At 41.7% G+C, this 25,736-nt stretch overlaps 2 protein-coding genes across 14 annotated transcripts in view; one reads left to right on the top strand and one right to left on the bottom strand.

Annotated features, from left to right (window-relative positions):
* Window positions 1-17,931, bottom strand: part of cobl (cordon-bleu WH2 repeat protein) — a 65,329-nt gene extending 47,398 nt beyond the window's left edge. For 7 of the 13 annotated variants that reach the window (XM_064345130.1, XM_064345194.1, XM_064345082.1 and 4 more), the window contains exons 1-3: window positions 17,710-17,872; window positions 17,066-17,228; window positions 2,209-2,406 (exon numbers count right to left, since the gene is read on the bottom strand). In XM_064345130.1, coding sequence (XP_064201200.1) covers window positions 2,209-2,406; window positions 17,066-17,109 — 242 coding nt within the window. In that variant the 5' untranslated portion in view covers window positions 17,110-17,228; window positions 17,710-17,872. Of the gene's footprint in view, window positions 1-2,208; window positions 2,407-3,524; window positions 4,045-9,026; window positions 9,136-17,065; window positions 17,229-17,602 lie in introns of those variants that run through there. The other 6 variants (XM_064345119.1, XM_064345092.1, XM_064345111.1 and 3 more) reach the window with 6 other exon arrangements.
* Window positions 17,932-20,886: 2,955 nt separating this feature from the next.
* On the top strand, window positions 20,887-24,429 carry LOC135260014 (C-C chemokine receptor type 5-like). The gene is made up of 2 exons (XM_064345069.1): window positions 20,887-21,020; window positions 22,416-24,429. The coding sequence occupies exon 2, from the start codon at window positions 22,432-22,434 to the stop codon at window positions 23,491-23,493; it is 1,062 nt and encodes a 353-aa protein (XP_064201139.1). The 5' UTR covers window positions 20,887-21,020; window positions 22,416-22,431; the 3' UTR covers window positions 23,494-24,429.
* Window positions 24,430-25,736: the final 1,307 nt, after the last annotated feature.

Here is a 25,736-nt window from a genome sequence, read left to right as displayed (position 1 = left end):
CAGATAAAGAGATAATGTTAGTTTTATTTAGTTAATTTGGCAGACACTTCTTGTTGGTATACTAACTGCTATAAATGTGACAACCTGGCTCAGCTAAATTATTCAACCAAAATGACAGGTCAAGAACATTATAAATAAGGGTGCCATGTTTGCCAAAAACAGGGGTAAGCAACACATCTATGTGTAAAAAAAAAAAAAAAAACTGAAATGAACCATGTTGAATTGAGTGCAATAGAGCAACGAGTGGCATCAGTGAAAGAAGTCCCCCAGAGGAAAAATGGAAAATTAAAAATGATATTAAATAGCAAACACTTTTCAATGCAAATCATTTATGTGCATACCGCATTTCAGCCTGCAAACAGTGTATCTGGACATTCATGGAGCATCATTCATAAAACCAACTAAAGTAAACACATTTTAAAAAACAGACAATTTTCGGTTTCCTTTGAGTTGCAGATCTAAATCTGACCACACAGACATTCACAGTACGCAAATTAATCAGAATGATAAAAACAATATGTGCACATAATTTAAAAAGCTTTCCTTAACAATGTCTGTAAAGTTTAAAATCTCCCTATCCATATGGACCCTGCTTCTTAACCCTTTTCACTTTCAAAGAAGGGAGGAACTAAAGGAATTTTTTGAAAGCCACTGTTTTTATTTCAAAGAGCAGTACAGATAATATTTTTGCTGATCTAACTCAAGCAGGACAGTTAGATAAGCTGGGACCCAAAAACAGAAGTCAAGCAGGTTCTCAAGGATGTCAGGTTGTTTCTGTGCAGAGGACTTGGAACAAGATGTACTGATGTATTGCCTAATGCAGCTTTTAATTCCTGTTTTAAAACCGCATGACATTTATCATTTGCCATTTTTGTTTTGTATAGTATTATTGTGGTTCTGTGAGCATTTTTTGCCATTATTCTTTAAAGTGGTTGCTTTTATTTCTGTTCTTACTGACTGTGAAGCACTTGCAGATTCTGTCAAATAACTGTTATAATTGCCATATAAACTACAGGGTCTGATCTATATTAATTGTCACTTGAGAACAGACTGCCAAGACTGGAAAGAGAGCATAATGATTAAAAAAATTCTCCCTCTAAACAGAAAGCCTAGCCTCATTAAAACTTTTTGGGTGGGCAGTAACAAACCCTTGCTCTCATTTGCTCTCATGTGAACCGCTTATGTGGTGTAAATAACAGCAGTTTGGGAAAAGCAATTCTATCAGTTGTGGGCTTCTTGATCTACAAAGTGCGTTATAGAAAATTAACCACAGCTGGGAAACAGTGGGTGCATGTAAGAGAACCCGAAGGGGGGCGTCCATCTGTGTGCACAGCGGGGGTGCAGGACAGGGGAAAGTTTTGCAGCACTGCTGATTAACAGAGGCACTTGTTTACGCATGGAGGGGTGTCCTGGATTCCTCGCTCCAGTGGAGAGTGAGGCTCAAAGGGACCTGAATGCCAGCGGGTCTGCTCCACACATTCACCTTCTCAAACCCTGTTTACACTAAAGGGACACTTCACTTAGAGCCAGAGCAGAAGCACTGCACAACCTGCAGGTTCATACGGGCAAGCAACAGTATTGGTGTAAAGCACCACCTGGGAGTTAATTAGATGTTGCTGAAAAGATGCATATATTACGTAGTTCTTAATCAAGTCATATTTCCCATTAACTTTTCAAGCAGTATGAGGTGCACTTGCACTCACACTCACAGTATTTCAGTTCAGGGTCCCTGGCTCACTTTCAGAGGACCTTCATACCAGTCTCAGCTCATCATGAAGATATTAATAGATATAAATACTCCATTGTGAGTGTGCAGACATGCTCATGTAGAAAGCCATGTCAGGCTCGGAGTCATAGTGCCTCCAGAAACAGAGCATGTGACCGGATGAGAGGCGATAACACCTCAGTTACAGCAAAACACCACAGGTACTCTCTATATAGTGCAAACACAGCCCTGCATTCTGTTCAAGCATAGAAAGCAGCCATGTTCCCAGGGCTGCTATATTAGCTATGGGCATTCTGTCTTAAACCACGCCGCTACAGGAAAATTCATAGTGAGGCAGAAAGTCAACACGCTTCAGCGGCGGCAGAGATAGAATGTTCGATGTTAAGCACACAGAGTTGCACAGTAAACACAGTATCTGCCTTTCCCTGACCAGTGAATCGTCGAGTAAAGGCCGTGCTGTGCGGCCTACATTAGGCACTCACCGGCCGTCCACCGTGCTGGACGTCTGAAACCCCTCTGGCAGGGTGATGAGTAGGTCCACGGAAGGGCGGAACACGTTCTCCTTCGTGTCGTCGCTGCCCAGCCCTCCATCAGGGACTGCATTTCTGGCAGTGAAGATCCTGCGCGGGGCAGGCTGGGGGACGAGGGGTGGAGGGGGAGCACGGCCCTTCATCTTCCTACTGCAGGAGAGAGATAGAAAGGAAGCGCATTAGATCGGCTGCAATACACTGCCCACAAGCCCCGTGGGAAAACAAAGCTTTTATCATTTCTGCTAATACTCTACAAAGTATTATCACAAAGATTCATACAAAATGACACACATTTTCAAATCTCCATATTTGAACAAAGCTGGTAATATTTTTACACGTTTTATTTACAATTTTAAAATAAGCCCAGAGAAGTGATCACAGAAAGAAGAATGGGGCAGGGAGCAGCAAAACCCCACAATGCCTCAGGATTGCAATGTACAGGACATTTGCGGTGTCCGTACAACCAGCAAGGACTGGAGGCCAACAGGGCAGCACTAATAGATTCTCTGCACCAGGGTAGCCTACCACAACCTTCCCTTACAGGTCATCTCTTAATGTCCTCTCAGGAGGCACGATAAGGCCTGCTCCTGGCCAAGGACTGTTTGGCCGTCGCCACAGTGATGTTTGCTTTTTTGCGTCTGAAAGGATTCCTTATCAAAACACGCCAAGGACACTGGCAGCGGCCCTATCCACTGCACACTCTCACAAATGACCAGATATGGACCAACAAATAACATGCATCTGTTTCACATGACAATATAAGGCATCTATCCACATACAAAATACTGAATGCACAGCACAGCCTCTTAACCTTATTACCAATATTAATGGCAGCAGTGGTATTGCATGTTTACCTGAAAATTACTATCAAGTTGTCCTGTGGATAGCATCAATTCAACCATGAAAAGCAGTAAGGATTTAACATTATTTAATATTTTCTGTAGTCATTTCCAATTGACTGCATCACACATGCAATATAGAAACAGACTAGTTTTAAACAATTGTATAATAATAAAACACCCAAAACAAAAATCTAATACTTTGTATTTTACAATTAAACAGTCAGCATTTCAATGAAATTCACGTCTTTGGGTTCACTGTAGCTGCCCTACAAACCAAGATTCATCTGACACATGAAAAGCCACCTGACTGACAGCATATTGACAGTCTGTCAGACTGTCAGGGAGTCAGAGGTACGGTAGAGTAACCTGCCTTGACAAATCCAGTATATTATTTTATCCCATTTTCACTGAAGAGGTCATACTCACATTAGCTCAGTCACTGGGTACTGATAAAGCCCCCAAATCAAGGGTGTAATGAATAGCGCAGATCCTTCCCATCCAATGGGTTACACACAAATTTCCTATGTCCACCGTGTCAGGCACACACAGATTCCTCAGACCCACTGGTGTCGTCCGACATGCACACGTTCCATACACATCTTAAACACACCCCACGCAAATGAGGAGGGTTTCCAGCACCCAGCTTCATCTAGCGGTGTGTTGTAATGCACTGGAAACTTTGAACCCAGTCACAGTTAATGATTGGACAGAACAGCCCGACAGTACCCGTGACACTGATCCAAAGGAACATTGAGAAATGCCTCCGATAAGTGTTGCTCGAGGTGCTTGAACACAAAGCCACACATAAGAGAGGGAAAAATCCAAGAGGACCCAAAAGCAAAGGGAGACTAAATGCAGAGCTGGCAGACACTTTCGGGAGTCTGAATTAGGGCATGAAATTCCCAGAATGCCTTGCTAGCATGGCTCACCACAGTTGACATTGTGGAGAATAAACAGGGAAGCTCAGATATAAAAGTCCTGCCTGACCACTGACCTTCAGCTCACTCATAATGCACTCCTTAGACAAAGAGCCCTTTCGGAGGGGAACAGGTCACCCGGTGAAAGGAGAAAACCTGTTTAATTGCTAGCAGTAGAGTCTGTGCCTGCACTACAGAATGACTGGCTCAGATTGTTCTGTGCTACAGAATGACTGGCTCAGGCTGTCCTGTGTTACAGAACGACTGGATCAGGCTGTTCTGTGTTACAGAATGACTGGATCAGGCTGTTCTGTGTTACAGAATGACTGGATCAGGCTGTTCTGTGTTACAGATTGACTGGCTCAGGCTGTTCTGTGTTACAGATTGACTGGATCAGGCTGTTCTGTGTTACAGAACGACTGGCTCAGGCTGTTCTGTGTTACAGAATGACTGGCTCAGGTTGTTCTGTGTTACAGAATGACTGGCTCAGGTTGTTCTGTGTTACAGAATGACTGGATCAGGCTGTTCTGTGTTACAGAATGACTGGATCAGGCTGTTCTGTGCTACAGAATGACTGGCTCAGGCTGTCCTGTGTTACAGAACGACTGGATCAGGCTGTTCTGTGTTACAGAATGACTGGATCAGGCTGTTCTGTGTTACAGATTGACTGGCTCAGGCTGTTCTGTGTTACAGATTGACTGGCTCAGGCTGTTCTGTGTTATAGATTGACTGGATCAGGCTGTTCTGTGTTACAGATTGACTGGATCAGGCTGCTCTGTGTTACAGAATGACTGAATCAGGCTGTTCTGTGTTACAGAATGACTGGCTCAGGCTGTTCTGTGTTACAGATTGACTGGATCAGGCTGTTCTGTGTTACAGATTGACTGGTTCAGGCTGCTCTGTGTTACAGAATGACTGGATCAGGCTGTTCTGTGTTACAGAATGACTGGATCAGGGTGTGTTTGTGTTACAAAACGACTAGTCTGACTCACGGGATATAGATTGTGGGTATAAGCCTGCCATTGGCTGACTATTTCAGTTGGAATTCTCCTCCCCTTCCACTATCTGCGTGTTACCGTTTTCAAAGTCCTCGTCGCTACGTGAAACAAGAACAACCTCTGAGCTAGCAAACTACACGCTGAAAATGAAAAAAGTTTTGATGAAGATTTGGATTATGCAATAAGGCAGGCCTGCTTGGTTCTTTCGGTGAATGTTTGTAAAGATATACAAAGAATATGTTTAGAACATCTGCTGTCTAACAGGGACGTTCTTGCATGTTTGCCTACCGGTTATGGAAAAAGTTTCATACATCAAGCATGGCCTATCGTCTGCAGTGAGCTAGCGAGGGTAAACACAGAGACATGGCGTGAAAATGCCATGGTTTTGGTAGTGTCCCCCTTGGTTGCGATAATGGAAGACCAGGTGAAAACCCTGCAGTCAAGGGGGGTAGCTGCAGCATACACCAGGCAAGATCCAGACACGGACGAGAAAATAGCTGCTGGGCAGTATTCCATTGTATACGGATCTCCTGAAACATTCATTGGCAAAGATAGATGGAGAGCCATCCTGCAAACGGCCACATTTCGAGAGCGATTGGTGGGGATTGCTGTGGACGAAGTACATACAGCGATCCACTGGTAAAAGCAAATTACGATTAACCATCTATCCAGCTAATTTGATAATTTCTATAGCTAACGTTACTGTATTGTGAGCAATTTGACACTACAAAATGACCGACTCAGGCCGTTTTGGTGTTTAAAAAAAAAAGTCACTATTTTTAACTTTGTGAAGGAGAACCACTGTCATCGTAGTGACTGTTGTAGAAGTTTGTTTCCTGTAAGGCCACCATGTCCCTTTACTAAAAACCAGAAAGGACCATACATTTTAGTTCTGGATTTTGCAACATGATGAAAATTGTTTTAATATAAACAAGCCCAGAGCTGCAATAGGCCACAGCCAAAACCCAGCACAACAGAGAGAGACCAGAAAATCAGCAAGAACAGAACAGTACAGGAACAATCACCATGTCACAGTTACTCACTCCAAAGCAATGATGCAACAAATGAAATGTCTTTTCTACAACACGCCGACTCACTCCACTAGCCCACAGCAAATTCAACGCCCTGACCCCCTTGACCCAGCACAGAACTAACACAACACCATTTTCTCATAGCCCAGCATTTGGCCAGGTGTTATACAGTGGAAATTATTCCCAATCTCAGTTGACTGGTTGGGCCTGTTGGTGGTGTGTTTGTGTGTGTGAGTGTGTGAACCAGATTAAAAGCTTAGCTCTCCAATAAATATGTCTGTATATTATGTGACCCAAATAATCAATCTTTGCTGTTAATCAAATTAAATTAGAACTGATTCATGTGTTATATCAATTGCTAGATACAGGCTACTACAGACTTCAAACATAGCCACTGAGAAACGTCTTTCTTTTAAAAAAGAAATTATTTATTAACAGAACATATAGGCTACGTATATAACAGATATATAACAGAACAAAAAAGTATTCCTCCAGATGGCTCTGGAAAAAAATGAATAAATACAAATCACCAATATTTTTGTAAAAGTTTTACTGTAATATTTAATATTTTGTAACTTTGCAACTAAATATCCCCTCTGGTTGTGTTGGCATGGCTAGAATGAGCCAAAGGTCCAATGCCATGAAAAAGAATCTGCCCCTTTCCTGATTTCCTCGGTTACTGCGTATCTGTTACACTGAATGGTTTCAGATCTCTCGACAAATGTTAATGTTACTCCGGTTCCCTTTGTCTAATATTATATTTTGTCAAAAGATTTGACACCATTCAGTGCAACAAATATGCAATGATAGTGGAAATCAGGAAGGGGGCAAATACTTTTTCATGGCACTGTATTCTCTGTTCACTAGCTACATATGCATAGGAACGGTCTGCTGCCCAAAGAAAACTGCTAAATGAACGACTGGAGGAATGCAAATTAGGCAGTATAATTACGTAGGCTAACTAAATGAAAAATATGAAACACTGGTACCACTAGGACATCGCAGTGATAAAATTGTCATTGCAGATATGCCTACAAAGTTATACAAAATTATATAGAAAAGACTACATTCAGGTAATATGGCCCCATTAAGTTCTGCTAAACCCAAACTGCCCCAATAAACTAGGCTCCCTTCACAACCATATTTAAATTTTGTATGTCCTCCAACTCCATGTCAGTTGCCACAGATTTCAGGCTTCTATGAATTGCCTGAGATAGTGGGATCTAAATGAATAAAAAACAACATCTTTTACAACATTTCACATCTAGAGCTCACTATTTTCAAGCTTCTCTCTGAACAGAGATGGAAGGGAAAGAGACGTGTTTTATTGGAGAAAGAAGGAGGCTGAAGTCCTCATGTTCAGGTTAAGTATCATGCACAGCGTACAATGGAAGTGTCCCACCTGCAGTAGGATTTGTACCAGCAAATGTTGGGTTACAAGCTAATCCTTAGTGACTGCAGCATGCTGATGAAATGCACTATGAGTACACGTGGACACTCGATGTCCAGCTGTTAATGACTTAAGCTGTTTGGAAAGCTAATTAACATGGAAATACAAAAAACAACTAAAATGCAACTGTCCTTTTAACTGCCACAGAGGCCTCTATGAAATGAAGCATTGTCCAAACCCAGTCATGCAAATATAAATATGAACAGACACACACACACACACACACACACACACCACAACACATGAGCAAACGCACACATCATAATACGTAGATCCCAAGCTGCATCTCTTTGAAGCTTTTGAATGTGAAATTATAACATCAGTTTCTAAGAATCGTTGTTTATAGCCTTTTACGATTAACGATAATCAGCCTCAATATGAATTAGATACGACATGTTTCTGAGCTTGATTTCCCACAGTGAATTCAGCAGCATTTGTAAATGAGAGCCTGGATAACAGCACTAACATCCCCCCGCCGCCAACAAACAAAGCTCCCTTTCATTTATTTAAAGTTCACAGCAGACATCCGAGCTCTCAGAGCCGAGCCTTCTCTGAATTTCTCAGAGCAACTCAATATACTGGATGCAGTACCAACTACCTACAGCAAAATGGCTGCTACAACAACAAATGCTCCCCCACTTCAATACAAATTACTGACAGACAATGCACTTCAAAAGTTTTGCATCAAGTGCTAACTCTGCAGTTGCCAACACTGATTTCAACATCCTGACCTTTTGTTCCACCTACTCCGCAAATATAAACGGCTTTACAATTTTATGTGTAATACAATTTTTGGGCTAATAAAAGTCCCAAAGCCAGAAATGCCATTGGTTTATTCAGGTAAATATTCCTTCAAGTAAATATCTCATTAAACTATGAGATATAAAAAGCGATTCCCAAGGTCCTTCACCTGTGTGAGTGAATGTGGGGGTAAACAAGGCTGGGCCTTCTTCGGTCCAAATTCAGGGGTGCGTCCCAGAACCAAAAGGGAGCAAGATGTGAATGCTGCCTGCCCAGGGGGACACCTCCCCTCCCCACCCCCCACAGGAAACAATCCCTCCTCTTTTAGGGCTATAATCCTGCCTTCATTTCACTCTTTCTGTTCTTTGTCGTTTAAAAATGACTGTGTTCAAACTCCAGGTCTCTCATTCAAGCCAATCCACCCGACCTTGCCAGAAAAACAAACACGGGCCAGGGCTACACTTCCCAATGCTGTAGCTCCTTAGCCAATTATTACAGATGTCTGCTTTGAAAATGGCAACCTTAAAGCAAAATTAGTGTGCAAGAATGCTCATGACCAAACACATATGACACTAGTGCCAAACACAGAATACATGGCAGAGGATAATTTCTTACGCTTGGTTTCAGAGGGCAAAGCACCAGCACAATAGAACAGGCATATTTAAGGAAGCAGATAAGAGCTACCTTCACCTGAAGTTCAGTAACATGACCTTCCCTTCCTGCCCAAGAGCTTTGGTACACAGTCAGATCATAACACAAGAAACTATGACAACATAGAAGAAAAGCCAAACCTGCCCATTAATCTTCATTAAAATCCGGTTTTATAAATGGGCTCAGAAAAACAAACGGGCATTCTGTACCCTCTCTTCTGTGCCATTTTTTTGCCCTTGTGTGCGGCAGATACACAGTGAATACACACACCACTGGCCACAGGACGAGGGGGGCAGGGGGCAACACGATCATGCCATTCAGGGGCCGCGGTGTTCTCATAGCAACCTAAATTTACACAGCGGGGCGGAACTCTTTCTATACTGAAGCAGCAGCAGATTTATGATTGGAGTTGCACGCGAGAAGTGAGTGGCCCACACGTATCCCGGGACACCGGACTCTGGGCAGGCATTTGTTTGCAGTTGCTAAGCACTGTTGCTAGGCATGCAGCTTCCTAATTCAGCATCTGCCCCCTGCTCTCGGGTTACAGACCCCACCCTTTCCCAGCAGCTCGGCTGCGTCTGTAGCACGGCTGAGTGGAGCAGCCCCTCCTGGGAATGCCCACAACTTCACAGCAAAGAACCGCTGCAGAGAAAAAAAATCTACATTCTAATTAACTGCAGTCTATTCTCTTAACCTCAACCGAAGTCCTCTGGAAAAAGAAAAGTGCATAACACTCATCTATACCAGGAGCCTACAATGGAGGCTGCGAGGCGGATATCTGAAATGTTTAAAAACTTTCCAGTGTCAGATGATGATGGGGTTTCTGCCAGCTGGACACTCCGATCGTGTGTCTCGGTCCTCACGGATGTGGGTTTACTGAAGCCCTGCCCCCGTTCCTGAAATACTTCCCTCTAGCATTACACACCCACGGCGTCATGCTCAGAATACCCATACACAGTGGCTGTTCCAGAACCACACGACTGGTTGGGCTAGTGGCAGAAAGTGCACCTGTTCTGAGATCAGTGATTTACCCCTAAGAACCAGAAGAGAGAGGTGAAAGAGACTTCTTCTGACACTTCCACTGGGGGAGATAATGACAGACACCCTAAATTTGCACCAGCAGGTGCACAGAGCCATGCCCTGTGAGACCCCTCCCTCCATTTCCTCAGTTTCCTTTCCTCTGTGAGTATGGGTGGATGGTGCGGTCATGTGGTGTGAGTGTGGGCACAGTTTTGGCCCATTGGGTGTGATTATGGGTGGAGTTCTGGATCAAAGCAGGAGCGTAGTAAAAACTCTTGGTCATGTGGTGCGAGAATGGGTGGACCTTCAGTTATGTAGTGAGGATGGACAGCCCTTTAAATCATGTCTAATCCACCATACTTTTAAAATGGTCACACTTTGAAACACAATACACAACAACCAAAGTTCTGACTTACTGTAACCCCACATATAGGCCTACATGACACTGAACCATGTCTAACATTTGAGAATTAGGGCTACATCATTGATTTCCTGTTCAAACTGTGTTACAGTAAGCATTAGATTACAGCACTTTGCACTCCCTCCACCAAAATAATATCACCTATCCTTTCTGCATCAGAACTGCAGAAATTGAAAGGAAAGATCATCTCCAACCTGCTTACAGTCTAAAGTAAACAGCACTTGAAGTTTTTAACAAGACAAATTCTCATCACAAGTCACTGGCACTCCAGATAGATCATATCTACATTATAAACACTGGGCAGCTTTTCCTTCAGTTTTCTTTTACACCAAATTTCACTCTTTTCCTTCTAATCACAAAGGCTCCAAATACACTCTCTCACAAAACAATAAAAATTTCAGCTCAACTGCGTGTACACCTCTCTATTGACAGGAGTCAATGTCCACTAATCCACTGATGACTCACCAGACGCCCAGTGCAGTGCGTCACACAGTCCTTCCCATCTCTGGAGAAGATTATGATTAAGAGCTGTGAGCGGTTTTAACCTGCTGTGTCTCTGACTTATAATCAGGGTCTTTCTACACCCAACTCAGGGAAACATGAGGAGTATCTGATAAAGAGAACCAGGGTCTATTAACATTCAATGCTCAAACTGTCCTATTACATGCTATGATGCCGAGTAGTTAGTGATATTTGTACACTACTTGCACGTTGTGGTTCTTGGGTACTTTGGTCTTGAAGACAAGGTTATTGAAGTCCAATATAATTTTCAAAATTAAACTGTTAAATTAACATTGAGAGGCTCATGGAAAAATGAAGATAAATTGTGAACTGAAACGGCAACCTAGAACCAGATCCTGTAAAAAAAAAAAAAAAAAAGCACAAGAAAGATAATGAAGCAATCAGCATTCCCTGTGTGTCTGTGTCATGTTTGTAAAGACAAGATCAATAAAGCCAATAGGCTAATGCCATGTCCGAGGCTGCAAACGGAGTTTGAAATAGCCAAGTGTCAGACATGACTGCTAGCTGAGGTCACACATCAGCTAACATCACACCTGCCAAGACAGTCACCCATTACTACAGATTCTTTTTTTATGAATCAGACAAGTGCCAATTGTGCGAGCAATTTAACTGGCTGCTGGTGTTTACTGAGCTTGCAAGCGATTCTCCTTGTGCAGAAGCAGAAGGACACTAAAAAACATTTTATCCAGCGAGAAAATAAACAGTAGTTGCCATCTGTATGTTGGCATATCCTTGCACAATATAAGACAGAATCAGACGTAATTGCATGCATTTAATCAATCTAATTTTCTTCAAATGGATCCAAATGTATCATGAAAGTTTTCCTTCCCATGGTCTCAGCCAACATATCCGTCTTTGCCACATAAATAAGCAAATATGTGCAGGTTCTCACAGTCAACAGGTAAGTCCAGGAAGGACTTATATATTGTAAACCAACAAAAAATTCCCTTTGATTTCCCTCCTGCAAACTAACACTTGAACAGAGCATTGAAAGCTTTAGCCTGGTGTGGGCGAATGTTTATCCGCCTCACCTTGGTGCCCTTCCAGGTTTCTGTGCAGCACTAGGGTGTGTTTGAATGAAGCCCTGCAGACACCTCTCAGGCCACCATTCTGCAGAGACTCAGGTGTCTCAGCCAGCAGCAGAGACAGTAAACAACAGCCAGAGCAAGCCCAGCTGGGGCACAGTCCCCGTGGGCGGGGGGGGGGGGGGGGGGGGGGGGGCTGCAGGAAATAACAATTAGCCTGCAGTGTATTCCCTCATCAGTGTCATACAGGACCAAGCCATGCACGGCAATGTGATCACATGAGTGTGCATCGCCGTCACCATCCCTGTCAATGCAGACAGTGCAGCTGATCCATTCTATAACAGTGAACAATGGATACAGCAGAACACAGCATGAGAACTGAGAACATGCCTCATTCGACTTCTAATGCATAGGATTGTAAATACCAAAATCTATTATCAAATCCCACATAGGTTATGAACTCCAACTATACCCTGAGATATGTCTGAGACATTCTCCTCCAAAGATTTTGTGAGCTTGAAGACTTCATGACCTAAATTGTAATCTGTTTAATATGGTGAGGATTCAAACGTGTGAAAGATGCACTGTAGATTGTATTTTTACTTGGCCATGTGAACACCCGGGAAACTTTTTTTTTTTTTTTTTTACCTTTATTTAACCAGGGAAAGTCTTATTGACTCTTTTACAAGAGTGTCCTGGCCAAGACAGGCAGCAGCACAATTTGAAAAACATTTCAGGTTTCCGAAAAGAACAAGGTGCAACTCAACCAGAAAATGAGAATACAATGCAAAAATGAGAGACAAGTATCTATTCAATACAGCGCTGCAATGTACTGTGTAACCCGGAAAGAAGAGAAAAACTGCAATTCTTAGGAAAGAATCCAAAACTGCATATTTTCACATTCAATTTTAGGTCATTTTAACCAAAGAGTAGTCCAATGTTGCACCAACATAATTGCTCAAGTATCAGACACTGATGGTGTTGGAGACCCCCAATTTACATTAATGTATGAGCTTTTCTGACCGTAAACACTGATACGGCCATGCTTTACTTAAGTCAGCTCCCCACCCCAACATTGATCTCTTCATGTCCCAAACTTCATACCACGTACCCACCGACAACGACAGCCTCTGACAGCAGTCTCGACATGGGTTCTCAACAAGCCACAAAGACCCAGCGCCACGCCCAAACCAAAAGCCTCCTTCCCAAACATTATCCTTTCATAATTCACATGATTAGGGTATCGTACTGCTACCATCTTCGCACAGTATGCACTGTACAGCTCACGGGTGTGTTAGTAGCACCAGGGATTCAGGTATTTTTAAATGAAGCTGTTCGTAAACCAATGAAGGGTTATTTAAAGTCACACATCTCACGCCAGAGCACATGCAAGGGCTCTCATCTTTCTGCATGTCTACAATTATCCATATTTATCTTCCCTCCCAATTGAAATCTATATTTTAATAAAACGTGCAAATATCACACCATTTTATTCTTATTCTTAGCCTGTTGATTTAGCATATTTGGAGCATGCAGTGTTTTTAATGCTCAAGCCCCTGCTGTGTTGAATGCACGTTCCCACCTCTCGCTCAGGCCTGAGAGTCAGCTGGGAAGCTACTGTAAGAGGTCTGAATCCCAGAGGAAAAGAGGGCATTTTCCATGAGCAGAGATGGGTCAGTAATGATACAGGGCTCCAGGGCTGTTTGGACAGCAGACACTGAAGTGACTCATAAAATGAAGTAAGAGTGAGATGTGGAGCTTGCAAGTGAAAGACAAACACCAGGGTAAATAACGTTGACTCACATCTAACTGTAAAGCCAGTGAGAGAAACAGAGATCGTCCAGGTGAATCAGACAAATCTCAAGTCTCCCCCAAACTGTAACAGTGGTAGTGTCTCTCAGTTCCGTCCACGTTAGTTAGTGTTTTTGTAGGCTGTCATTTTCTCCATTACCCTATCACAGCAGTAATGTCAGAATTAGCGCTGCAGCATCACAGAGTTGAGCCCTCATACAGATAAAGGCATATAAATAAACAGAGGGAGAGAGATGAACACTCACGTGATACAGAGCACAAACGTGATCACAGTGCATGAGCTCATGCACACCCACCACCCAGACAGACAGACAGACACATGTAGGCACGTGGACAGATACCCACACGCTTACATGGGTACACACACAAGTTGTTAATTTTAGATGTGTATCCAACCAACTACCATGCCTGAAGTGCTTCAAACTTATCAAAATACACGCATACAAAAAAAGCAATCATTAGCTCTCTAGAGCTCATTATACTCTATTCTTGCTACTGCCCCATAAGAGAGTGCAACAGCAAATTGCTGGAAACTTTTAATAACAAATTGTTTTGTATCTATTTTTAAAACTATTCGGGGATGATTCATTACATGCACAGACCCTTCAACTTAAGTCATGCAAATACAATAAAATGCATTATATCGCAAATGTGTAAAAAAAAATAAAAATAATTTTTAAAAAAAACATTGCTGTGTTCCCCATACAATTAACTTATTTGTGTTGCCCGCCCAAATAGATCTCCCCTGGCCCAAAATGATTTTTTCGTTTAAATGTCAAAGCGACATGCAGCCGACTCTCATTTCACTGTGTGAGCTGGCCCTCCCTCCCCCTCAAGCTCAAACATTTTAAAGTCTGAGTTCTAAAAAGAAGAGGGAAAAGTACAGTTTCCCCCCTGACATCAATTATAACCTTGAAGCATGCCTAGACTTCACATTTTCATTTCCTGAAAACTTTCATTATCTTGATACAACAGGCTCCTTCACTGGCTCTACTGAAAATGCCAGCTCAGGAACAAGATACAGATGGAAGCGGCTGAGCTCTTCGGAAGAACAGCCATACCAGCCCGGTTGTTTTGCAGAGCTGAAATCCACTATTAACCCAATGAAGTAAAGTCACAGCCTCAGTGGCTTATACTGATGCTCTACTGGAATCACCACTGCCAAAGTCATTATTAACAACACATTTTAAATAAAAAGCTGCAGTCTGACAGAGTAATACGGGCCAAGCCCATCTCCTTTTCCTCTTAATTTGTACAACAGATAAATAATGTGTTGCCTTCACTGCACTTAAGGACAGTCAAACTTGTCATTCTGATGGAGGAGATGGAGGGAGGGGGAAAGGGACATCAGGGGTTGGGAGATCTGCCATCTTCCAGCAAAGGTATCAAACCTCTCACTGCACATCCTGGGCATGAACACCTATGGATGTTTTTTTATTCTTCAATAATATTACATTAGGTTGAAAAATCATGATGCAAGAATTTATGGCAGATTAGAAAAACATTGTGACTGTGCTAGCTTTTTCATTTCCATTGAAATTAAGATCTCATCTTATAGGGTTTCTATATTCTATTAACATACAAATAAGGCAAATAACGTTCTCCATATTTGTTGAAAAATTACAACATAAATAATTACGCTGTCAATAAAATAACTGCCACCCAATGCCTGACCAACAATGTGCAGATATTTTGAATAATTCTTTGATTACCCAGCCATTTTTTTCTCAACAGCTACAGAAACAGAAATATTGGGACTGGCCCAATATAGAGCTCTACACTGTATTTGGGTAAGGCACCCATTTCCCTGGCATTATGGTACAGTAAAGACCTTTCTGTGCTGCAAGAGATTAATGGCGAGAAGCCTGCACCTCTCACCCAACAGCTGATTACATTAAGCAACAGCCACTGTTGGCTGCAAGGGTGCAAGGCCACAGGCACACGGCAGCAGGAATGTCCAGCAACTGCAGCCTTTAAATAACCACAGAGAATCAAACGTCTCTGCCTGGCCTCTGAGAGCCATTTTGTAAAATCTTCCCGTCAAAGCAAGTGGAGTCTTAGAGACTGGGATAGAATCGTGAGGTGCTCACAGAGAAAAACCAGGGCCAATTATGTCCACTCTTTTACGACAAGGTGCTAAAGTCCTGAATAAACATTCTCTGTGCGTTTAAAGCAGGAAGGATGTGCACCCTGAGAAAGAGTGCTGATTTAAAGCTGCACCCTCTCTGATCAGGGAAAAGGAAATCCGAGGCTCCTACACCAGGGGTATACTCCCACTTAAAATCTGCAGTTGAATTGTGGAGAACGCTCCAGGTCTAAAGGATCTCGTCATAGTCCAGCCCTCTAGAATGTACATAAAACAATAACATTGAGATTAGAGTACTGAGTGAATAACCAGTTTTACAGTCAAACCTTTTTCTGATTTGCAGTCAGACACATTAAGTAGATTTAAGTGGTCTGATGCAGTTAACTTAATCAAAAAGAGAGGCAAGATGCAGTCCTGGGATAAGCCTCCAAATTCAGCTTTCACAGCGGCACAAATATGTATTTTGCGTTAAACTGTTAGGTAGGCAATATATTGGCTTAGAAAGTGTACAAAAACAATTTGGTAGACAATTTTTGAAGCGTGTATATTCAAACGCCTGCCGAATGGTCAAGCGTACCATCCCCATATAAACACTTCAAATACTGTGCACACATTCACACACGATTTCTTCTTGCTGCTTTTGTGAGAATGTTGTTGTCTAACAACATCGGTGAAACACTGGTTTTCTCTTAGGTCTACGAAAGGTGAATGGCATTTAACTGCTGTTGAAAACCACTTTGGAAAATAATCACGATTCACTAAATCCTTTCCCAAACAAAAGCGAATGACATTGCGCATGCGTTCGATGTCCATGGCCTCAATTGAAAAGGAACCCGGTAAAGTTATATCTCTACTTCCACGATAGTCGATGAAAAACACAAGGAATACAGAAGCAGAATAGTTGTACTCAAGAAAAATAAAGCATTCTTTGACAAGAAGTTCATGTTTTGTTAGTTTATGAACGTTAGGTCTGAATGTAGCATCGATGTGATAAAATTAAGTGACTACAGCAGATGGATCTGAACATCAGACTCCGCTGTTCAAACGAGACTACAGTGACAGATTTGAACAGCATCCAGATTAAAACGGCAGGTCCATAAATTAGCCTACGATCTTCATGAGCATCAAAGAAGGTCTCGAACCATAAATAGACAGATTGGTAGGATACCTTATTATGTTACTTGAGCCGGTGTGTTATGAATAGTAGGACGAGTTCTGAAAATACTCCAAACGTGAATTAAGTTTAGGCTAGAAATTACACATTTGCCTGATTTTAAAAAATCATGATCTTACCCTGTCGGTGGTTTTGTGGTCGCGTTGAATTCTGAAATGTCCATCTTGTCTTATAGTGCTTACTGTAATATCCTCTTTCAAACGTCGCTGTCGTTATTTTTTGTACGGCTCCAGCCCACGGGAACGCCGACTTGCGTTACAATCCCCATTAGGAACCGATTCGCTGCAAATGGAGTAACGTACAAATTTTACTAGGTGGAACTGTTCACGCCAATAGGCAATAATGTTTTAAATGAGACTGTAACTTTTTAATTACACAAGTACACGTGTTTGAGTCCGTGTAAATAAACTGGCATATTTTGTTTGATAAAAAAATAGCAAAAGAATAGCTACCAGTAGTGTTTACACCAAATAAAAATGCACAGCCAGCAGACACAATATAGCCTACAATACCATGTCTTATGGCAAATAATATTTCACAAGGTCGATGGCAGTTAGATTTTAGAACAGCTCAAAATGAAAGTGGTTTCTAAACAGGGCATTTGTCACTTGCATTCAAAGTATATTATTCAAAGTAACCTATAACTAGCGACTCACGGTAGCCAACAATTTGATAACCAACAAGCCACGACGCCAAGTAATCACCGAAAGGAAGAAAGAAACCGCACGCCTTTGAAAAGTATAAAACTGTATCCTACACTCACGTCCTTCAAATGTGGCCATGCACAACTTCAGTGAAAAATGTAGCCCACTAAGGTAACGTTTGAGCAATTACGGCCGGCTCGCTAGCTCAGATGACTGTTCCACACACCCGCCTGTTCCATCTGTTGCTGATCCAGTTATATTCCCAGCCCGCCCTCACAAGTGCTTCACTGTCAATCAGGCTCGAAGGGACTTCATTAGGAGCGCCAACCGGGCTATAGGGAAACGTTGGCTCACTGCGCCACAGGACGGTTCAAGAAAATGAACCGTCCTGAATCATTCCAAATTAGGGTGGGAATTGGATTTACACAGTAACGCGTTGTGAGCCAAATTATTTAAGGAAAGAAAATGAACACGGAACAATGTACAGTTTGCTCCTGTCATTGTGACTGATATTGTGGATCATAAAGCTGTCTACCAGTCATCTTGGTCCAGATAAGAACTTATTAATGCAACATTATGATATCAATGCCATTTGAATGTATTTTAATATATTTTATTTAGTAAATAAATAAATAACTAAATAAAATCAATCTCGATGAAATGTTGTGATTCCTCACTCAGGCTTTCACACATCATAAGCTATGGGCAATTGCAGGGTTGACAACTTGCCCGCGCGAAATAGAACCTAAAATCATGTGTCGCGGGCCAAAGGAAATCTTGCAACTGGCTTCTGCAAGGTACCATTTCTGTCCATCTTTATAGCATGTTTTCCCTACCTTCCAGAATATCCCCACAGGTTCCAGGGCATAAGGTGAGACAGAGCAACACCCCTAAAGTGAAATTTAAGATGGCCCCTCCCCCCATCCAGCACCACAATTATGTCAAGAGATCTCTGCAGGCCAGACCCAGGGCAGATCACTGGAATTCCATCTTCCATCTCTGACCGTTCCTTCCAGGTTGCCTGGGCGGGTAAGGTATCACCACCCTGCCCCCTCGCCACCGGAGTTCCCCAGGGCTCAGTCCTTGGTCCCCTTCTCTTCTCCTTGTACACCAGATTCCTTGGCCCTGTAATATCTGCCCATGGCTTGTCCTATCACTCCTATGCCGACGACACGCAACTCTTTCTCTCCTTCTCCCCATCGGACACACAGGTCCCTGCCCGCATCTCCGCTTGCCTGAGGGACATTCAGAGCTGGATGGACAATCACCACCTGAAGCTCAACCCGGGAAAGACGGAGCTAATCTTTATTCCTGCTCTATCCTCTCCCCTCCTCGACTTTTCCATTTCCCTAGGGGACACCGTAGTGACATCATCACCCTGCGCCAAGAATCTCGGAGTGGTGATGGACAACAGGCTGTCCCTCTCCAAGAACATTGCAGCAGTAAGCCGGGCATGCAGATTTTTCCTGTACAACATCCGCAGAATCCGCCCCTTTCTCACCACCTACTCAACCCAGCTCCTGGTCCAAGCAATGGTTCTATCCCGCCTGGACTACTGCAACTCTCTTCTGGCTGGACTACCGGCATCTGCCACCAGACCCCTGCAACTCATTCAGAATGCTGCGGCTCGTCTGGTCTTCAACCTCCCCAGACACTCCCACGTAACTCCCCTGCTCACTACCCTCCACTGGCTGCCTGTTATAGCTCACATCAAATTTAAAACATTGGTCCTAGCATACCAGGTAGTCAAGGGATCAGCCCCAGCATACCTCCACAAGATATTCAAACCCTACATGCCAGCCAGATCCCTCCGTTCTGCTACCTTAGGACGCCTAGCACCTCCCCCTCTTCGCACCTGCACTTCCAGAACACGTCTCCTGTCTGTTCTGGCCCCACGATTGTTCCTGGTTATGGTTATACACTTTGTTGTACGTCGCTCTGGATAAGAGCGTCTGCCAAATGCCTGTAATGTAATGTAATGATTTTCAGTTATTGTCTGCCCTGCTCTCTTCACTCCTGCTGTAAACGTCACTTTGCCTAGAAGATGTGTCCATTGCACCTGTCAGAGCATCTGTTGCCTTCTTGGACCACACCCTACATAAGGTATTGTCTGTGAGAGAAGTGTGGATGTGATGATGAAATATTAATGGCTATTCAGGATGCTGGTAGCAGGTAAATGTGTGACACTCACCTGCAGATTAAAACCACTTTGTGTAATTTAACATCAACACATCAGTCCTAATACTGCCTGAGAGCCAAGTAAATAGACATTAGGTTTGACTGTATGTAGTTAGATGATTGCAAGTTGAATTCCACAATGAAATGATTTATTTTCCAGCTGGCCTTTTTTCTATGGCTGTATTAGCAGAGGAGACACGTGCAATGGCAGACAGGAGAGCGGAGGGATTGACAGCGACAATTGTTTAGAATTTCAATATGCTGATTAAAGGCTGATCAGCATGAAAGCACCTTAGACAACCACGGACAACTTTGTAATGGATAGCAGCGCAGGCCTGAAGGAAAGCAGGTAGTGCACACAAAGAAATGAAAACAGCGTGGAAAGTACAGTGGAAGTGGTAGAACTAGCAGATGGTTTCTCCTATTAAAAACTGAATTGGTTACCTTTGCTCAGCACACAGTTAAACTTTTCAAAATGCTTTCTCACCTTGACTTGCCATCAAATGTTGTGCTACTAAAGGTAACACATAAAGTCAACTAAAGTCTGTTAGGTCTTACACCTGTTACAGATAATCGTCTACTTGTCTCACACCTTTTATGTGGCTTGATTGCTGCTTGATTAGCAAGCTCGTGACTGATCTGTAGGAAGCAGAACATGAAATAAACTCAATGAAGAATTTAACCTTAAACGGTTAGCGTTGCTAAGTTAAATGTCTTCTGCTATCTCCTTTCAATTTTATGACTTGCAATGTGCGTTTTATCTCAAATTCAACAATATAAGATTTTAAACAAAACATACATTTAAAAAAGCAAGGTCATATAAACAGGAGCTTGTGCCATTATTTTCCTTGTTTGTTCATTTAATAAATTATGTTCAAATGTTTATAAAGACAATTAGTCAATGTTGTTCACTTCTTTTCATTTTAGTGTAGAACACTTTTGTCATTGTTGTGGACACATTTTAACATTTTTGCTTTCTAGTATGTCTGTCATTACTCTTATGAGCTGTTTTTTTTTATCACAAGTTGAATCAATGTGTGTTATGTGTTTGCCCAAGTATCATTTATCATCAACATGGTTTTTGCTGAGCAGTATTTGGCACTGGTTCTTGATTTTTCATTTCCCCTTGTATGGACAGATGCAGGAAGTGTGGTCTACAGTGTTCAAATACTTGTTAATCACATGCTAATCTCATTATTTCTCACAGATGTTACACTAGAAAGACATTCTACAGTTTGAGCAGCTCTGCTGGGTAAGTACCATTATTTCTTGGTTGAGTTGTCTTATGAATGTTTGTTAGGTGAGTAGTGATAGAGAAAATAAATGCTCATGGTAGTATAATCTCAAACTAGTAGATGTTTGTTTTTCTACCAATCCCAAGAACTGGTTTTATGAATTAACCCACATTTTGCAGTTAGGAGCTGTTAAATTGAAATGTACTGGAATTATACAGTTTCAAACTTACCTGTGAAAATGAGCAGTATGGCAGAAAAAAGTTCTGTTTTCTGAATAATCCCAGGAGTGGGAGATTGGGACAGGGGCCCTCAAAATATGGTATGGTTACAGTAATTGTGCAGGGGTGTTGTGGCCTAAATTGTTCCAATTTGAGATAGTTTCATGGGGCCTAAAATCTCTCCCGGCGTCCCCCTGCTCATATTGAAATTGGTCGATGTATGTGAAATGAGTGTGAATTCATCTGTGCAGTTCCCATTTTTTGCAACACACATAAGGAGAATGAGCATTGTGTGCATAACATTAAAGTTAAGTACAGTTCAGATATAAAATTAAATAGGAGGCAGAGCCAAAGCAATTCAAGAAGGTACATGCCTAACAAAACTATAAGGACAAAATGGCAGTGGTCTTGAATTATATTACAATGTTAGCTACAGAAAATAAATTATGTGATAACTAGCTAGCTCGCAGACAGAGTAGAGACGCCTCCTTCTTTCATCTATTTGGGTTGATGTGAAATGAAATAAGCAGGAAATGCATTAAAAGCTGAAAATGATACTTCTATACTGAGTCATTTTGTTGCTGGCCAATAATTTCTGTTGCCAGTTCTCGTGGTAGGCAGATAATTACTTTACCTTCCTTGCCCAGTTAAAGATAGTGTGTGTAGCAGCATCTATTTCTCTATTTTCTGTCTGAATAGAGCTTATATGAATTTATTCAAATGGTAGATGATAATAACTAAATTGGTTTAAATGCACACTGAGGCAAAAGGAAACAATTCTGACATAATATGCAGCTTAAAGAGTAGCTACTATTTTGGTAGATACAATAATTATAATTAATATGTTTAAATTACCTGCGTATGAACCAGAATATGCAGTGGGCAAGCATCATCTTAGCTAATCATGGTCATCTTTCAATGCTTTAAATAGTTGATTAAAAAAATTATACAGTTGCAGAAAGGGGAGGCACAGCAAAAATGGGTGAAAAATCCTCTCCTATATCTCATTGACCTATGCTATTACAACAGGTTGAAGACAGACAATTAATTCTGCATATTAGTACCTGAAGGATGTAGAATTGTGTAAATAAACAGAACTCCTTAGTTCTTATTTGCCAGCAACATGTGAACACATCACATCATTGGTTAATTAACTGTATTTTAATGCAGGCAATGGTTGTTGTCTCATTGCAGAACATAAGTGAACATAATGGGCAGTGTGACAGAAGCACAAGATTATACTTCCTATGATAATGCTGACAATGAATATCAGCCTTGTAACAAAGTCAGCGTTCAGGAGTTTGGGCGCATCTTCCTCCCCACCCTCTACAGTCTGGTCTTCATCGTGGGCCTCGTGGGAAACGGACTGGTGGCTTATGTGCTGGTGGTGTGCCAGAGGAAGACCATGACCATGACCGATTTGTGTCTGCTTCAGTTGGCCGTGTCTGACCTGATCTTTATCATTTCTCTGCCCTTCTGGTCCCACTATGTGGCGGCAAGAAATTGGCCCTTCGGGGGCTTCCTGTGCAAAACTGTGACTGGTCTGTACCTGCTGGGCTTCTATGGCAGCATCTTCTTCATGGTGCTGATGAGCATGGATCGCTACGTGGTCATCATCCATGCTGTCACCACTGCCAGACACAGATCCATGCTTGTGGGTATGGCCCTGTGTGGAGTGATCTGGCTCATCAGTTTCTGCGCTTCTGTCCCAACCTTCTTGTTCACACAAGTGAAAAATGAGTCTGATTCTTTCACCTGTAATGTGGTGTTTCCAGAGGGCAGCTCATGGAAGCAGGTCACATATTTTCAAATGAACCTATTAGGGTTTCTGCTTCCTCTCTGCATTATGGTGTTCTGTTACTCCAGAATAATCCCCACTTTAGTCAACCTCAGATCTGTCCAAAGGCACAAAGCCATCAGGCTAATTTTAATTATCGTCATTCTGTTCTTCCTCTTCTGGACTCCATACAATGTCACCATATTCCTGCATGCTCTGCATACCTTAGGCTACTTCAGTGAATGTGATTTCAGCCAGAATTTAGATTTTTCTCTGCAATGGACTGAGACCATTGCATTCACTCACTGCTGTTTGAATCCAGTAATCTATGCTTTGGTGGGCCAGAGGTTTCAGCGAATGGTCCTCAAGTTACTTAGGAAATGGCTGACATGCATTTTTTCATGTAATCCCAGCAATTCTTTTACGGGGGACCAGTCTAACAGAATGTCCTCCTTTTCCAGATCTTCAGAACATAATACTACAAGGCTTATGTGACTGGGTTTGAAAATGTATCTTCATTTCGCTGTTTAGCTATTGCTTATTAGTGATGTAATTAGATGTATAATGAGTGGACGTGAATGTAAATACAGACAGGTGACAAATTAAAGGGAAAAACCTGAATAAATGAGCAGAAACAGCGAATGCTGATGCTTCCATACAGTTGTACTGCCAGATACAATTAAGCAATTAACATCTTATCATGCTCTGTGGCATGTATAACAATACTGTGCAGGCCCAGTTGACCTCGATTTTGGACCTGAAGATGGCAAGAGGTAAAGATATCGGAAACACATCAGTAAATATGGTCGGAAATTGTGGTCGAAAGCTCACATTCGATGACTATGATGCTCATGCACTAGTGCGGTATGTAAGAAAAAACAGAAGAGCAACTCTTCCTCAAGTGACTGAGAATGTCACTGCAGGACGTGATCAGACTTTGTCAGCAAGAACAGTCCATTGTCTGTTTGTAGTGCTTGTGGCAGCCCAACACCGTACTAAGACGCTTTATGTTAGTTTTTCCTTTTCTTTACCCGTCTGTATATGATGTGATGATGCATTGCACTGAATTTCTGTATCCTATGACTTGGTAAATTTCTTAAACCCTGGGTCATTATTATAGATGTAAGCTTTATCCATTATGATTCTCTGTGAGTGTTGATTTGATTTTGGATTTTTTGAGCTTGATTTTTTTCCATTGTCTAAATAAAGCTTTTATATTTGTAAAAAAAGAAGAAAGAAAAAAACATTTACAGGGACTTTACAATTAAATGTTTTTAAAATGTGTTATAAAATGTGTATCTTTTGATCTAAATGATACTGATGGGATAATTTTGGGAATGTAACTTATACAACCTGAATTTATTGAATAAAAATTATTGGGATGTGACTGCCCCAAAACATGGAATATTCACATTAAAATTGAAAAGGCAATCTATTAGTTAATGTGTTATTAGTTTGCTGTCACAAGAAAACTTGCTGCATTTTTACTAAATGAATGTTTACAGACAGCTCCAAAGAGAAAACTGGCTGATGCAAAAAGAATACCAACAATAGTTTCCCAAAAGAGAATAAATCACCTGGAGTTGTGGTATGGGAAGTGAAAAGATATTTATTTTACAGTTTCATATTCATTTTTATAGTGCAGAATTACACATTATGATTTATTCTTGGGAGTAAAGTGATATTTAAAAAATTTAATAGAACAGAACAACAATATGAACGAGTCTAATAATGCTCTAAGACCTCTAACATTTTCCCTTGCCCATAAGGAAAATCTGTCCCATTAAGCATGAAATATACGATCTTGTTACAGAGCTGCCCGGGACCAAGGTAGCATCATTTCAGTTTTGTTAGAAATTAGCAAACCAATATTTTTTTAGTCATCCAGTCACACACTCATATCAGTATGGCATGCTCTTGATAGCTGCACTGGCAGAACTTCCTCTGGTTTCGTTGAGAAATCTGTATAACTATTTTACATGCATTACAATTAAAATTGGTATCATGCTGTGCAATAACCTCTCCAAGGGGCTACTGGAATTAAGAGAAAAGCAGATGTCCAAGAACATAGCATGGGTGTCTTTCATCAATCAGAAACCATCTATAAGAAAACATCTGCCTTGCTGCCTGTGTCTTTTAAAGCAGCTGCCTGCACTGCAAAAAAGTCTGTCTTACCAAGTGGTTTGAGACTTATCTGATTTTTCACGAATGCCATGAGAAATGAAATAACAACATTTGTTAGATTTTTAATAAAAGAAAAAATAGATGTGTTATTGCAGGCTTGTTTGGCTGGAGGTCAGGCTTTGAGGGGTTTACTGCAGTTTTTGTTGAGGAGTTAGCCAGGAATCCATGAAAGAGAGTGACTTGCTTCCAGGAGGTTGACACACAACAGGTGGCAGTTCCTCTGAATGCTTAGCAGACGATCCAGTTAACATGCACAATAGAGGATTTGAAGTCATTATTACTTGGGTTTGTTCTGACCCATCTATCAATGAAGATTCGGAAGAGTGTTTTAATCAAGATTAGGAAGTTGAGACATTGTCTAGCTAGCACATATGTTGCATCCACAGGCACAGCAAGAAAACAAATAAAAGATAAATCAGATTTAGTTATTTTATTCTGTTCTTGTAATGTAGTCAGTCAATTTCCCAATGTTTTCTCCATGCTAAGCTATGGCTTGCGCAAAGTAATGCAAAAGGCCAAAACTCACCAAATAACCAACAGCACAATCCTTCATT

The sequence above is a fragment of the Anguilla rostrata genome, chromosome 1 (assembly GCF_018555375.3).
Source record: "Anguilla rostrata isolate EN2019 chromosome 1, ASM1855537v3, whole genome shotgun sequence".
In the NCBI taxonomy this organism is placed as follows: Eukaryota; Metazoa; Chordata; class Actinopteri; order Anguilliformes; family Anguillidae; genus Anguilla; species Anguilla rostrata.
The sequence above is the reverse complement of the archived record's forward strand: the minus strand, read 5'-3'. Positions and strand labels throughout refer to the sequence as shown.

What these genes read in the sequence shown, in the direction of transcription:
- LOC135260014 (XM_064345069.1), top strand. Translation starts at nt 22,432, where the DNA reads ATGGGCAGTGTGACAGAAGCACAAGATTATACTTCCTATGATAATGCT.